Source organism: Papaver somniferum, chromosome 1 (assembly GCF_003573695.1).
Source record: "Papaver somniferum cultivar HN1 chromosome 1, ASM357369v1, whole genome shotgun sequence".
In the NCBI taxonomy this organism is placed as follows: Eukaryota; Viridiplantae; Streptophyta; class Magnoliopsida; order Ranunculales; family Papaveraceae; genus Papaver; species Papaver somniferum.
Window position 1 is genome coordinate 167,676,843 of NC_039358.1, and position 13,471 is coordinate 167,690,313.

At 37.8% G+C, this 13,471-nt stretch overlaps 1 protein-coding gene across 1 annotated transcript; it reads left to right on the plus strand.

The window, feature by feature from the left end:
• The first annotated feature begins 6,980 nt into the window (after positions 1–6,980).
• Positions 6,981–7,718, plus strand: LOC113353728. Its single transcript, XM_026597234.1, has one exon. The coding sequence runs from the start codon at positions 6,981–6,983 to the stop codon at positions 7,716–7,718; it is 738 nt and encodes a 245-aa protein (XP_026453019.1).
• The last annotated feature ends 5,753 nt before the right edge of the window (positions 7,719–13,471 follow it).

Sequence of the window (13,471 nt, forward strand, 5' to 3'; positions counted from 1 at the left end):
GGCTGTGGAATATTGTAGGGGTTATCTTGTATCTTTACAAACTCCTTGATGAATGCATTTATCTTCGGCTTTATGATTGCATCTAAATAAGATGATATATTTTTACTTTCTTTTGGTCAAGAAATATCTCTTTCGGAAGTTTCATTAGGATCCCGTTCTTGTACCTTTGCCAATTTTATTGACAAAAAAGGGGAGAATTAATATGTAGTTCACACTACAAATACATATGGTTTTCGGATCATTATGTAAGGGGGAGTGGTTTCCATGTGAGATGGAGTATTGGCTAAGGGGGAGTGATACATATCACCATAGTATTGTTGTTGAAGTTGTGATACAATTGGACTTTAACGTTGTGTAATGATACTATGACAATGTATAACAATGATTGAGAACTATTGTTTTCTTGTTGTTATAGCTACGGATTTTTCAACAACGATGATGCTAAACTTACAACCTTTGGGATCATTGGAGTACTTGGAAGTGACGAAGATTTCGAGTAATGTTGAAGATTAGGCATGTGGAATATGAGCTACAAAAGTTAATTTATTTATTTTTTGTATTCCATATGTATTAATAGTTTTGTCACTAAAATTGACAAAGGGGAAATTGTTAGAGCATTGCTCGGTCGAACTCGCATGCGTTGCTATCTCAAGCATGTTTGTCAATGTTAGTGATCAAAACTATAAGTCTTTATTTCTAGCCTACATATCTAAAGGTCTCGGACTGGGATAGAAATGTAGTTGAGCTCAAGACTCCATGGCAATCATCATACAAGACGAAGGACTACTCAAGGAACTGGTGGATCTTCATCGACTAAAAGGTATGTGGAGACTTGAACTTATTTGTCACTCAAAAGTCTATCTATTTTATCTCCTACTCTCGAGACAAAAGTCGTGTTGATATATAGACTTTCATTATACACATTTTCTATTTCGAGCCTAGTTTAACTCGCCTATCTATTTCTCGAAATATGTGTTGGTAAGCTTTCACTTTAGCCAAATTCATCTTTACCTAGTGACGAGTGTCATGTTATGTTTCAATCACTTTGGAAATTGCTCTGACGAAAAATGGTCTGTGAGAACGTTTCAATGATTGAAATGAGAGTTTTACATAACCATTGGTAGGATATAAACATTGTTGTGGAAACACACATATGTATAAGTCCTTATTCCTTGAACCAAAGTTTGCAAATTTTGTTGATCAAGAGAAACGGAATGTGGCGTGAGCCAAGTCCGCGAACTGGCGAAAGTTCTCGACCCGAGAATTTCTGCTGGAGTTTGTGAACTCCTTCCGTGAGATTAAGTCCGCGAACCCAGTCCGCGAACTTGAGCAGGTTATATCTAAAATCGGTTGTTCTTGAACTCATGTTTATATAAACTAAGGAATGCTTTTGCAAACCGTGGCTATAAAGTTCATGAACCGATTCGAGTGAATCAAACTGTTTTTGCTTCGATTGTGTCTTGTGTAGTTACACAAGATCTAAGCAATTGAACAACTCTCTAACTATTTTATTTGAGTCATTTGAACTAGTTATGGTGAAGAAGAATATGGTTGATATGAAAGTGATCATATGGCTAACCATTTGGTTAACTATTGTTGAACCAACAAATGTTAATGTTTGGGAACGGTTCGTAAACCCAAAATTGGACATTTCATTTGTGTATAACAAGATAAGTTTTCGATCCAACGGTTGAGAAATATTAGCTTGAATCTAATCAGGTTTTCATCTAACGGTGAATATTGAATGCTTTGTTAGCAAGCTAACATTGATTGCAAACCCTGATTTGAAAGACTATATAAAGGAGAACTCTAGCAACTGGGAAACCTAATCCCCACACCTTACGTGTGATACTAGTTGCATAGCTAGAGTCGATTCTCCTTTAACCTTTGGTTTCTTCTTCTAAAACCAGGTTAACGACTTAAAGACTTTATTGGGATTCTGAAGCCAGAACGATACTACTTTTCTTGTAGTTGTGTGATCCGATCTTGCATCTTCTATCATTACGAGTACAATTGTAATAATTGGCTCGAGATTTATATCTCCGATAGGCAAGAAAGAAAAGTAATCACAAACAATTCGTCTCATCGTTTGTGATTCCACGATATTTTTTTCGCTGCGTCGATTAGGATTATTGTGAGGTGATTGATAACACTAGGTTGTTCTTCGGGAATATAAGTCCGGTTTATCAATTGGTTCCTGTTCACCTTGATTTATCAAAAGACGGAACAAAACTCATAGGTATATTCGTGGGAGACGGATTTATTTATCACCGTAGACTTTTCTGTGTGATACAGATTTGTTTATTAAAGTCTTACTTTGGGTTATAGCAACTCTTAGTTGTGGGTGAGACCAGCTAAGGGAATCAAGTACGTAGCATCATACTGGGATCAGAGGCGTAGGAGCATAACTGTACCTTGGATCAGTGTGAGATTGATTGGGGTTCAACGACAGTCCAGACCGAAGTTAGTTTGGAGTAGGATAGTGTATGTAGCGTCTTAATACAGTGTATGTTCAATCTGACTAGGTCCCGGGGTTTTTCTGCATTTGCGGTTTCCTCGTTAACAAAATTCTGGTGTCTGTGTTATTTCTTTTCCGCATTATATTTTGTTATATAATTGAACTATCACAGGTTGTGCGTTGTTCAATCAATTAGAATATCCGACCTTTTGGTTGTTGATTTAAATTGATTGACACTTGGATATTGGTCTTTGGTACCATCCAAGTTATCTCTCTAGTATTTGATAAAGATTCGCAGATTTCTATTTGCTTGAGTATATATCAAATCAAGAGATTGGGATATAAACTCTTTGATATACTTTTTATCTAGATTGAGTCTGACTGTCTAATTGATTCTCTAGAAAGTATATTGGAGTTTGTCCATACAGATTTCTAAGCGAAATATTGGGTGTGGTTGTTGTACCCCCACTTTTTCATATATCACCTCAATGCATGAACTATTTCATGGCCCAATTCTTGTTCCAACTTATCAAAATATTAATATTATCTTCAGCTCTGAAGAAACCAGGATGTCCCTTTTTAAAAGGGTTTCCCTGTGCAAAAGTAAGAACTAATTACAGAAATTGTTTCATATAAGTTGGAAGAAGAGAAATCGGAGTCTCAATATTTTTTGGGTTCTGTTAAAATTCCTTGATAGACTTATAAAAAACAGGTTCTGGAGGGGTCCCAATATTTTGAGATGTAAGAGCTGTTGGAAAGAAGCTCTTTCTTGGTGTCATGCTTTGCAAGAACAATTTTTTTGTTTCTACAAAAAATTACCCAAAAAAAATGAATGTCGAGTTGTTGCTCCCTTTTGTACCAAACATGTCTTTGACTTGCACACGAGCAGTTCACATACGTTGGACCAGAGCCGTCTCACGAACGAATCCAGTATTTGAACGTGTCAAAATGGTTCACTCGACACTTAAAAGAGGAAAAGAATATATTTGGTTCTTTCACTCTTCTTCTTCATCTCTCCAGTTCATATGCGAGAGAAGAAACTCTACAGTTCTCATATCTTCAACATCTCGATTCTCAACCAAACCAAGATTGGTTTGACTATTTGGTTCCAGAATTAGCTCGTGTTCGTTGGGTCAAGAATCATTCTTGTGTTAGAAGTCTGTGTGCTGGTTTGCCATTGACAGTTCGCGAGTAAAGTAAGTTTTTCAACCCGTTCTTGTACCTTATCAGTAGGGCTGTCAACGGTAGGTATCTAAACGGATATGACCTCTACCATATCTGTTACCGATAAGATTACCGGATATCCGACGGATATTCAAAAATATTTCCGTTATCCGTCCCGATAATAATGTCGGTTATCCGGTAATATCCGATAGTAATTCATTATAATAAATAATTTAAGTTCTTTATTGTCTTTCTCTAATTTCATAAATTACAAATAAATCAAAGGAATCCTAAGGAAATTCGACTAAACAAAACCAAGTATCTTGATCAAATGCACAAATTTGACTTTAAAATTATTATATTAAATTAGATTTAAACAAAACTCAAATCTTCTCCATCAATATTGAAAATTTCTCCGCTTTTCTCACAACTAATAAAACTAGTTGTGTTTTTGTTCTTACATAATATTTTTATTTCAACCACTCTTCACATACTATCAAGCTAACAACTAAATATATTACTCAAAAAAAAATATAAAAATATTTGCATATGCATTCTTTAACGGATATCGGATATTATCCTATAGGATAATGCCTTTTCCGTATCCATTTCGTTAAAGTAAGAATATCCGATAAGGTATTCGTATCCGATATCCGTTATTCGAAATTTCGGATAATATCCTAACGATTCGGAAGGACTCGGATGGATATCGAATATTCGGTTATCCATTGACATCCCTACTTATCAGCTATGGAAGTAGAAGAACTAGGCATGTAGGAAGCTCAAGTCGACAAACTAGAGATGAATCCTTTTATGACCCAAGTTTCCTTGCCATATTTGTCAACCCTACTGCTCGTAAACCCTATATAGAGTATAAGAACAAAACACTCATTTATGAGAGATACTAAGACACGTATCAAATTAGAGTTCATGGTTTGGATGATTTCTTCAATAAACACCCCTGGGGTATCATTCATAAGCCTCTTGGAACTATTCGCATTGAGATGGTTGCACAATTTTATGCTAATATTCATGAGGAAAACCCTGTTCTATGCTCTTTTAAGACCATTGTAGGAAGCACCACCTTTACTGTAGACCGCTCGGTTATTGTGTATCTTCTCGATGTGACTGTTGGAGGTGCTAGATTTCCTCCTCCTGAGAATGATAGACTACTCTTAGAAGTATTGTCTAATCGTTTGTTTGATAAAGATCTCTCTCGTAATGATGGTAAGATTTTTGTGAAAGGAGCCGGGTTGTTTCTCAAAGTTGTTGTTAAACTCATTGTGGAAAATATGATGCCTAGTACTTGTGACAGCAACCTATGGACCAGGGGTCTAACTGAATTCATCTACTACATTGTTGAAGGAAGAAAAATTGACTTATGTGGTATTATCATTGATCAAATGATGAGTGTAAGGCACACTGCAGGAAATACACCAGGGTTCCCTTGTCTCATTTCAAGGATATGTGTTAACTTCAATATTGTTGTTTTAGGGTCCGACCTTGGAGGACCAGCTGTTTTGAGTATGTCAAGCATGGAGAAAATGAGACACTCTACAATCAGGAACACTCCAAGTACTTCAACATCAACTACTGCAGAACTCACTCGTCTTCGAGAGGAACTCTCTAATCTTTAAGAAGAATATGAGGTGCTTAAAGAAAAGGTGGACCATGCTGAAAACGCCTGTCCAGAGCTGATAGAGAAGTTTTATGAAATTGAAAGAGATTACTGTTTGTACATATAGTGTGTATATGGGCTCAAGTGCCTCAGCCCAATAATTCTACCTAATATTGGGTCATTGGGTAATCAAATATGGAAGGATGATTATAGCCCAGTCATCAATTATCCTTCTACAACAAAACACCAGGTACATATTCAAACCTGGGAGTTACGAATCCACATAAAAAGGAGGGATCAGTTACAGAGAAGACCAGGTATGACCTGGGAGTTATAGATCCTCATAAAAAGGAGGGATCGGTTACTGAGAAGACCAAGTATAACTTGTAAGTTACAGATCCTATAAAAATGGAAAATTGGTTGGGACCAGGTGAACCTAGCAGGCATTTGGTCCAGATATATCGTCAAAATGTATATAGATGAAAACTGGGATGATACAATTCCTCCAAAACCTATAAATAGAGGTGGAATATCAATAGTAAAGGTACACATTTCTAATCCTTCTCTCTCCATAAAAACCTGCTTATATCTCTTACTCATTGAGGCATCGGAGTGTCTTTGCAGGTACCCCCCTCCTTTTCTTCATTTCATTAAGAGTATTAGAAAGCCAAGAGCATTGAAGAGCTGAGTAGAAAATTTTCCATCATCAAGGACGTATCACGAGGAAAAGTTGTGGATCATCTCAACGGTCTACAAGTCACCATCAGGTATTAAACTTACGCCATCCAACGTTCTAGATTATATCATTATGTACAAATCTCGAGGAGTGTTGTAGGAACATTTTTGCTACAACATCTTTTGGCGCCCACCGTGGGGCAGAGAAGGATTCTTCAAAAAACAAACATACCAAGATTCATGGCAACATCACAGGCAAATCGAAATGATGGGGATGTCAATATCGACACCAGAGTCCTAGGGAATCATAGCAACGTCGATCACCCATTTCAGGAAGGAGTTGAAACGTCACCAGCAACAACAACATCAAGGTGTCCTTCTGCAAGAACTTATCCCCAGGGGATAAGTAGAGGAAATCAGTAGTTACGTATCTCAACTCCACTTTTAAGTGATACTTCCAATCTTAATGTATCTCCAAGGTGTGGTAACCAACCCCAAAAAAATATGCTAAACTAGCGTCCGAACTCCCTCGCCAATAGGGGTCTTCATTTGGCCTCGCGTATTGTGCAAGCAGATAGGGAAGTGGAAACACCCGTAGATTTGATTCTGCGAGAAAGATTGCAAGAGTTAGAAAAATAAAACAAACTACTGAAAGCATCTCTGAAAAAGAGACCACAAACTGGTAGCACCCAACATTCAGAAAGTGTCACTCTGCACCGACATGCACGACCTTCACATGAGGGTTGGCGAGCACGACATGGGAGGAATGATCGCGACGGGAGATATAGATCACCTGAAAGCAATCACTTCATCGAAGAAGTGGAGCGACAGTCTGGACCAAGCAACTAGCAGAACAACAGGCGTGAAAGGGAGCAGTACCTCAACGATCGAAGAGAGGAGTACCTCGAAGGGAGAAAAAGAAAGGAGTATTATGACGAAAACTGACGCTCGAAGAAAACAAAATTGAGGAAGAACAAGGAGTTAATTAGAAATGAACGAATCCGTCGATAAACTGAAGGATATTCGTCACAAATTGAGGAAATCAATAAAAGAAAGCTAGGCGAAATGATCGAGCAGGTGCTGGCTCAGAAAAAATACAGGGAAGAAAGGCTACAGGTCTTAGTGATGAAAAGGTCGATGGACTCACCTTTCTTCGAAGAAATAAGGCGGTTCCGCCCACCAGCAAACTTTGTGCAGCCCCAGTTCAAGGAGTTATTCGACGGAAAGAGCGGCAATCCAGTGGAACATGTGCAACATTTCCAAGCTTCAATGAGTCTGTGGGGAGTTAGCGATGAGTTGTTGTGCAGAACCTTTCCTGTGAAACTGACAGGTAAAACTTTGACTTGGTTCTCACAATTGGAATCAAATTCAATTGCGAACTTTGGGATGTTGTTAGACGCATTTTTCGAGCAATATAAGATCAATCTGGGAAGCAAAAAAGGTAGCAGTCACTTATTTGGATTGCATCAAGAAACAAATGAAAGTCTGGCAGCTTTCAACCAACGGTTTCGCCAAAAAGTTGGAAAAGTCGGCACGGTTGATGCTGGGATCATCATTGAAGCATACAAGAATGCCTTGCCTTATGACGAATTCGGGATATTCAATTCCTTAACCGTGCAACCGGCAGGAAACCTCAAAGAATTATATGCAAGGGCAGATAGCTATGCAAGGGCAGCAAAGGAAAAAAGAGCAAAGTTGTCACTGACGAAGGGGACAACAGAAATTTCATCCAAAGTGAGACATCATCTGGATGACGACTCCAAGAAGAAAAATCGTGAGGGTTCGGAAGGCCTTACTGGATAAGAGACACAAATAAGTAATAAAAGTATCATTCTACACCAGCGTGCACGATCTTCACATGAGGGTTGGCGAGCGCGACGGGTACGAAGTGATCACGATATGACACTTGAATCATCAGAAAGGAAAGCTCCTGAAGCAAGTAATGTATTCAAGAAAAATTATCGCTACAAAAGGCATCACGCCATCGAAGAATCTGAACGACAATAGGTATCTAGCCATTGGATGAGAAACAGGTGCCAGCGATAGAGATACCTTGACGACCAGAGTCGAGGGGAATACCTCGAAAAGAAGGAGTATTACGGGAAAAAAAAAAGAAAAAAAAAGGAAAGTTTCAACTTCAAATAAGAGAAAATTTCCATGGATGTTTTTTATGGCAATAGTCCTATCCCAACACAATCGGCATATTCAATTTGCACACATTCTCTTAGCCTAGCCTCGGAAATATCAGCAATCTCAAGTTGTATCTCACAACAAATCAGAGGAAAACATCTTCATTATGTCTCTACTTCAATTCCAAAGTTACTTGCTTGCACAATCGCCCTTGGTCCATCAAATGGATACAACTTAAAACTTGCACGAGTTTAAAACAAATGGATCTACACACCATTATGAGTTTTACTCACGATAGTCGAACAACTGGGGGCATCTATGGAAGACCATACCTGATAGATAAGCTAGCAAGAGGAAGTTATATTGAGTGAAGAGCAGCAAAATGGATCCCAAAACTTGGAACTTCGACAACTTGGAAATAGTTCACAATTGACTGCGGAATGCATATTTCGATGTTGGATCCATTCACGCCTCATAAGGTAAACCTAAACGATTCCTTAATTTGTTTGCAATATTCGTATTTCGTAGTCCTACAACAAATGCATAATTCACATACAAGTGCACAATTCATAAACAAATGCATGATGCACACACTTCGATACTAGCAAGAGTCGTTTAAAAATAACACTCGCATAGCTAAGATCGGACATAAACTCCGGGCATACTGGCCAGAGATGTCAGGAAATGACTCTCGTATAGCCAGCACCGATTCCAAATTGACTTTGATTAGAGGATATATTTTCCTTGCACGGTCTTAGTCAAAACTTGTGCAAATTTGCGAGCAAGCTAAACCGGTTTAGCGCAGACTCAAAAATAGCAAGGACCTCGTTCCATGGGCAATGGAACCCCATCTCAGGGCAGTGAGAACCAAACCAACTTGGCTTTGTGTAGAGGAATTATTTCAAAAAATATTCCTTGCACGATCTTAGTCAATACTTGCGCAAATTTGCGAGCAAGTTAAACCTAAACCGGTTAGCGCAGGCTCAAGAATAGCAAGAACCTTGTTCCATGGGCAATTGAACCCCATTATCAGGTCAATGAGAGTTCATTGTACAAGGAAAATAAATATATTTTATAATAACGTTTTGCTGGACGATCTGGAGCTAGAGCTAAAAAGAGGAAAATAACAACAACAAAAAAACGAAGAAACTTGAATGGAGTAAAAAAAAATGCATGCAGAAACTTTGTTGGAGCAGGAGCGAAAATGGAAAAAAATATATATATATTTTCAAAAAGAAGCTTTACTGGAGCCGGGGCGAAAGGAGATAAAAAAAATCAAATCGATTATTATATCATGAAGAGGCTTTCTTGGAGCTGAAACGAGGAGAAAAAAATATATATTTGCATTAAGAGGATTTTCTGGATATGGATGCAAAAAAAAAATAAAAAAAAATTAAGATATATTGAAGCATCACTCGAAAAAGCATCAGAAGAACATCACTTATCAAGCTCTCAATGCATGAGCAGTTGTGATATTTTACAACCATCTAAAATGTGTAAATCATGATTTGGCATCACCATCATTATTGGAACATCAATCAGAGTATATTTATACATCATCATACGGATCTAAGAACAATGGTCTATACTCCACAGAAGAAAAAATCCAGTTTTTTCAGTACTATGAAGTTATACAACAACTACAGTACGAGCAGAAAGCCTTCAATCATGCAGGCATCTACTACCTCACGTCACAAGTGGAGACTTAATAAATCTTTCTCTCATCGCAAGCACACATTCTCACCAAGTCTTGCGCTAATGAAACCACGAACTCTTGTCTCAAAAACGAGACCAACACCAGTTGTTGATCCAAAAGAGTCATATATTTTCAAAGAGATGTGACAACATGTTATACCATTCGATGCAGTAGCCTTGCCACATTGCAAAAAAAAGACCTTGTCGTAATGCAACAAAAAGACTTGTCTCATCAGCAAGTACAATCATCAAGTTCCTTCATATTAAACTCAGAAAAATCATCCCACAACACCAACACCAAGTGCAACCTTGTTAGCAAGCAGACTACCATGTAACTTCAACAAGTAGCTTGGGGGCGTCTAAGTGAAATGCCGGAGATGTTGACCAAAGGGACTTTTTTCTTAACCTATCAACAAGTTGAGGATTAAGAGGGGGCGATGTTTGTACCATATAGTGTGTATATGGTCTCAAGTGCCTCATCCCAATAATTCTACCTAGTATTGGGCCATTGGGTAATCAAATATGGAAGGATGATTATAGCCCAGTCAGCAATTATCCTTCTACAACAAAACACCAGGTACATATTCAAACCTGGGAGTTACAAATCCCCAGAAGAAGATGATAGGCACATTTTTGTGTCTTATATAATCTCAATTGTATATCTTATTAGTGCTCGATTTTATATTTATTATGGCTTTTTATGTCCCTGTAGGTATTTTTGGAGAAATAAGCTTTTGCGGCGAAATTGGCTAAAAAAATGGTTTTTGCGCTCGTGGGAGAAAATTACTATATGGACTCTCAATTTGGATAAGGGGTACTCAATTACTAAGGGGAACCTCAGTTGGGCATTTGCTATTTACACTCCACAGACGATTAGGGGCACTTCATCTCTTTAAATTCAAAAACTTTTTTTTGGCGGGAAATGAAGTTCTCAACTGGTAGAGTTTCAATCAACAAAATGAAGGTGTTTTAGGGAGATTCAATCGCTCAAACTTGGTAGGAAGATGTGATATGGCATGAGGAACACATTATGGGCAGTGGGTTCGATCAGAAGTGGCTGGAAAACGCGTGACGATCCTTGAGCCCAAAACAGAGCACGTGCACTGTAACACGAGAAAAAATGGAGTTCTTGTGTGCATGGAAGAGTCCTACTAGCGTTGGAAGAGTTTTGAGGCGTGGAGAAGATATTTGGGAGCGTGCAAGATCAAAGTTAACGCGTGCATGGGATTAAAAATGGAAATTTTCGTTATTATTGGCAGCCGAGAATATTTGGATTAAATGGAGAATATATGCAATAAATGGTCGGATTTTTGGCTCCAATTCACTATAAATACAAGGCAAAACAGTTTGGAAAAGGGTTGAAGAGTTTGGGGGTCTAGCCAGAGCCGAGAGGAGCGAGAAAAAAAAGTTGCAGAGCTTGTCTCTGCTGATGCCATTAAAGGAGAACACGAAGAACAAAGCACCAACAGAGGCAGTCGTTCATGCTACAGTGGAAACGACAAGCAGGTGTGGGTCGTAGTATTCCGTATACTACAGCACTTTTCAAGTATCGTTCTTTGTAACGGTGTTTGCAACAATTAAAAACGTTGCAAACACCCGATTTAAATTATTTTCTCCTTTTCATCATTTGTACACCTCCTTTGAGCAATAAAATCAACTTTTGAGCGTGTTTCCAATATGCGGAGCTAGAACCCATCACTGGGACAACGGAGGAAGCAACTTTTCACGATTGTGGTAAATGAATTAATTCTTTATATGACTTTTTTCATAGATTTACTTGTTTAATGATTTCTATTAATTATTTGTTATTTTGTCTGATGTCGCATGCTTGGTTTAATTTACTTTTGATGCGTCATGCTTACGACTTACAGATAATGTTTTATGAAATCTAGTTTTGGCAAAGAATTAGAGTCACAACTTCTTTTGTTTGAGCTATATTGTCTAGAGTTAATGACTAAACCACAAGAATATGAAAAACTGTGAAATCCTGCGTCCTAGTGTCTCTTCATCCTGTTAATAAATTTTTGTATAAAATCATTTATTTATTATTTTAGAAAACTTTAATCTTTACAAGTCCGAGCAACGAACTTTTACTACCACTTTCAAAACTACAACAAAATGGCGCCGCCGACGCGGACTTGTTTATAGATTTGTTTTTAGGTTTATTTATTTATTTATTTATTTTACTATTATTTGTTCCTTTTTACGTTTCTTTTTGTGTCTTTGATTTACAGGTTCGAAGTGTAATACTAAGGACTTGGGAACAAAAAGCTTAAAGCTAAAAGCTAAAAGAGAAGAAAAAAAAAGACATAATATTTTTTTTAGGATTTAATTTTTATTATTATTATTTTTTTGTATATATCTTTTATTTATTTTTTTAGAATTTGTAAATAGGCTTTATTTGTCATAATTTTTGTAATTTTTGGACTTTTTTTTATTTGGACTTTATTCTGGACTTTGGACATTATTTTTATTTATTTATTTTAAACCCTACGGAAGGGTTATATATATAAAAAAAATTATATATAAACTGTGTGCAGGGAAGGACGACGATTACTATATCGTCTCGGCCCCTCGGGTTCGTACATGACATAGGAGTCTTGGCCCGAATCGACTTCAACGGTTCATCCCCCGTCTGGTACGGGAGGTAAGTCCATCGAAACACTCGCGAATCTCCTGTAAGCGAGTTACTGTATTCCTTAAGGTGATTCATTGATTGAGGAAGAATTTGGATTGTTTTTAAATTCCTAGTAAAGGGCAAGGCATGGCCAATACAAGATAAGGGTTCGGATTTCATCACCGCTCCCTTCTTGCCCGCCTTAGGAAAACGAAACCTAACGCGAACCCAAGCTTGAAACTTGACTAGAACGAGACCGATAGGGTAACGCGCTTATTAGGAAAATTTTTCGAAGGATATTGGTTACTTTCTTAAGCACACCTCGAAGTTCATGATGGTTTCTGTGAGTTGAATGCGTGACTGCGCTGCCTTGTGATATCGGTGAGGCCTTGGGTATCAAAGCTCCACTGAGCTTCCCTTGCCTCAATTCAACTTACTTTGACTCGGATTGATTCCAAAGGGGTTTGCTTAAATTGTAACGAATTCCCCTTCGAGAGATAGAAGCTGGTCTAGAAACAATCTAAGTGGAGCCATCATGCTTTTTGTTTGCTAGATTTTATAGGTTTGATTTGGTCGAGTCAGCCTTGTTTGTGATTGTGTAGAATTCCCTTGCAATTAAGAATGTCGAGCTGGTATGATAGAAGCCAATACAATGAATATCGACCTGAATTTGAATATGGACATCATCAGTTTTATTACCTTGGTGGGAATAGTGGTTGGGAACGCCAAACTTTTCAAGGTTATGGTTTATACCGTGGTGAGCCCAATCACTATCCTCACAACCATCAGTCATACGAGAAAAATTCAGCTAATTCCTCTTTACTTGAGTCGACAAGTAAGTTAGATGAGACAACACGTAAGTTCGCTGAAATGAATAACTTAGTTATGGACGAAAATAATGCAATAAGTGAACTTTCTTTAACTGATTTCCTAGATTACGTCAGGAATTCATGTGAGTCGGCCCAAAAGCTTTTGTTAGAGACCCAGAATAGAACTTCTCTAAAAGATCTAAATTTCCAAAATAGTGTTTCCAATTTTACCCTTGATGTAAATAGTGAATATTTGCCTAATTTAGAGGACGAGGTTAGAATAAAAGACACTACTTTTTTAGATA

Coding starts and splice junctions, on each gene's coding strand:
- LOC113353728 (XM_026597234.1), top strand. CDS start 6,981: ATGATCGAGCAGGTGCTGGCTCAGAAAAAATACAGGGAAGAAAGGCTA.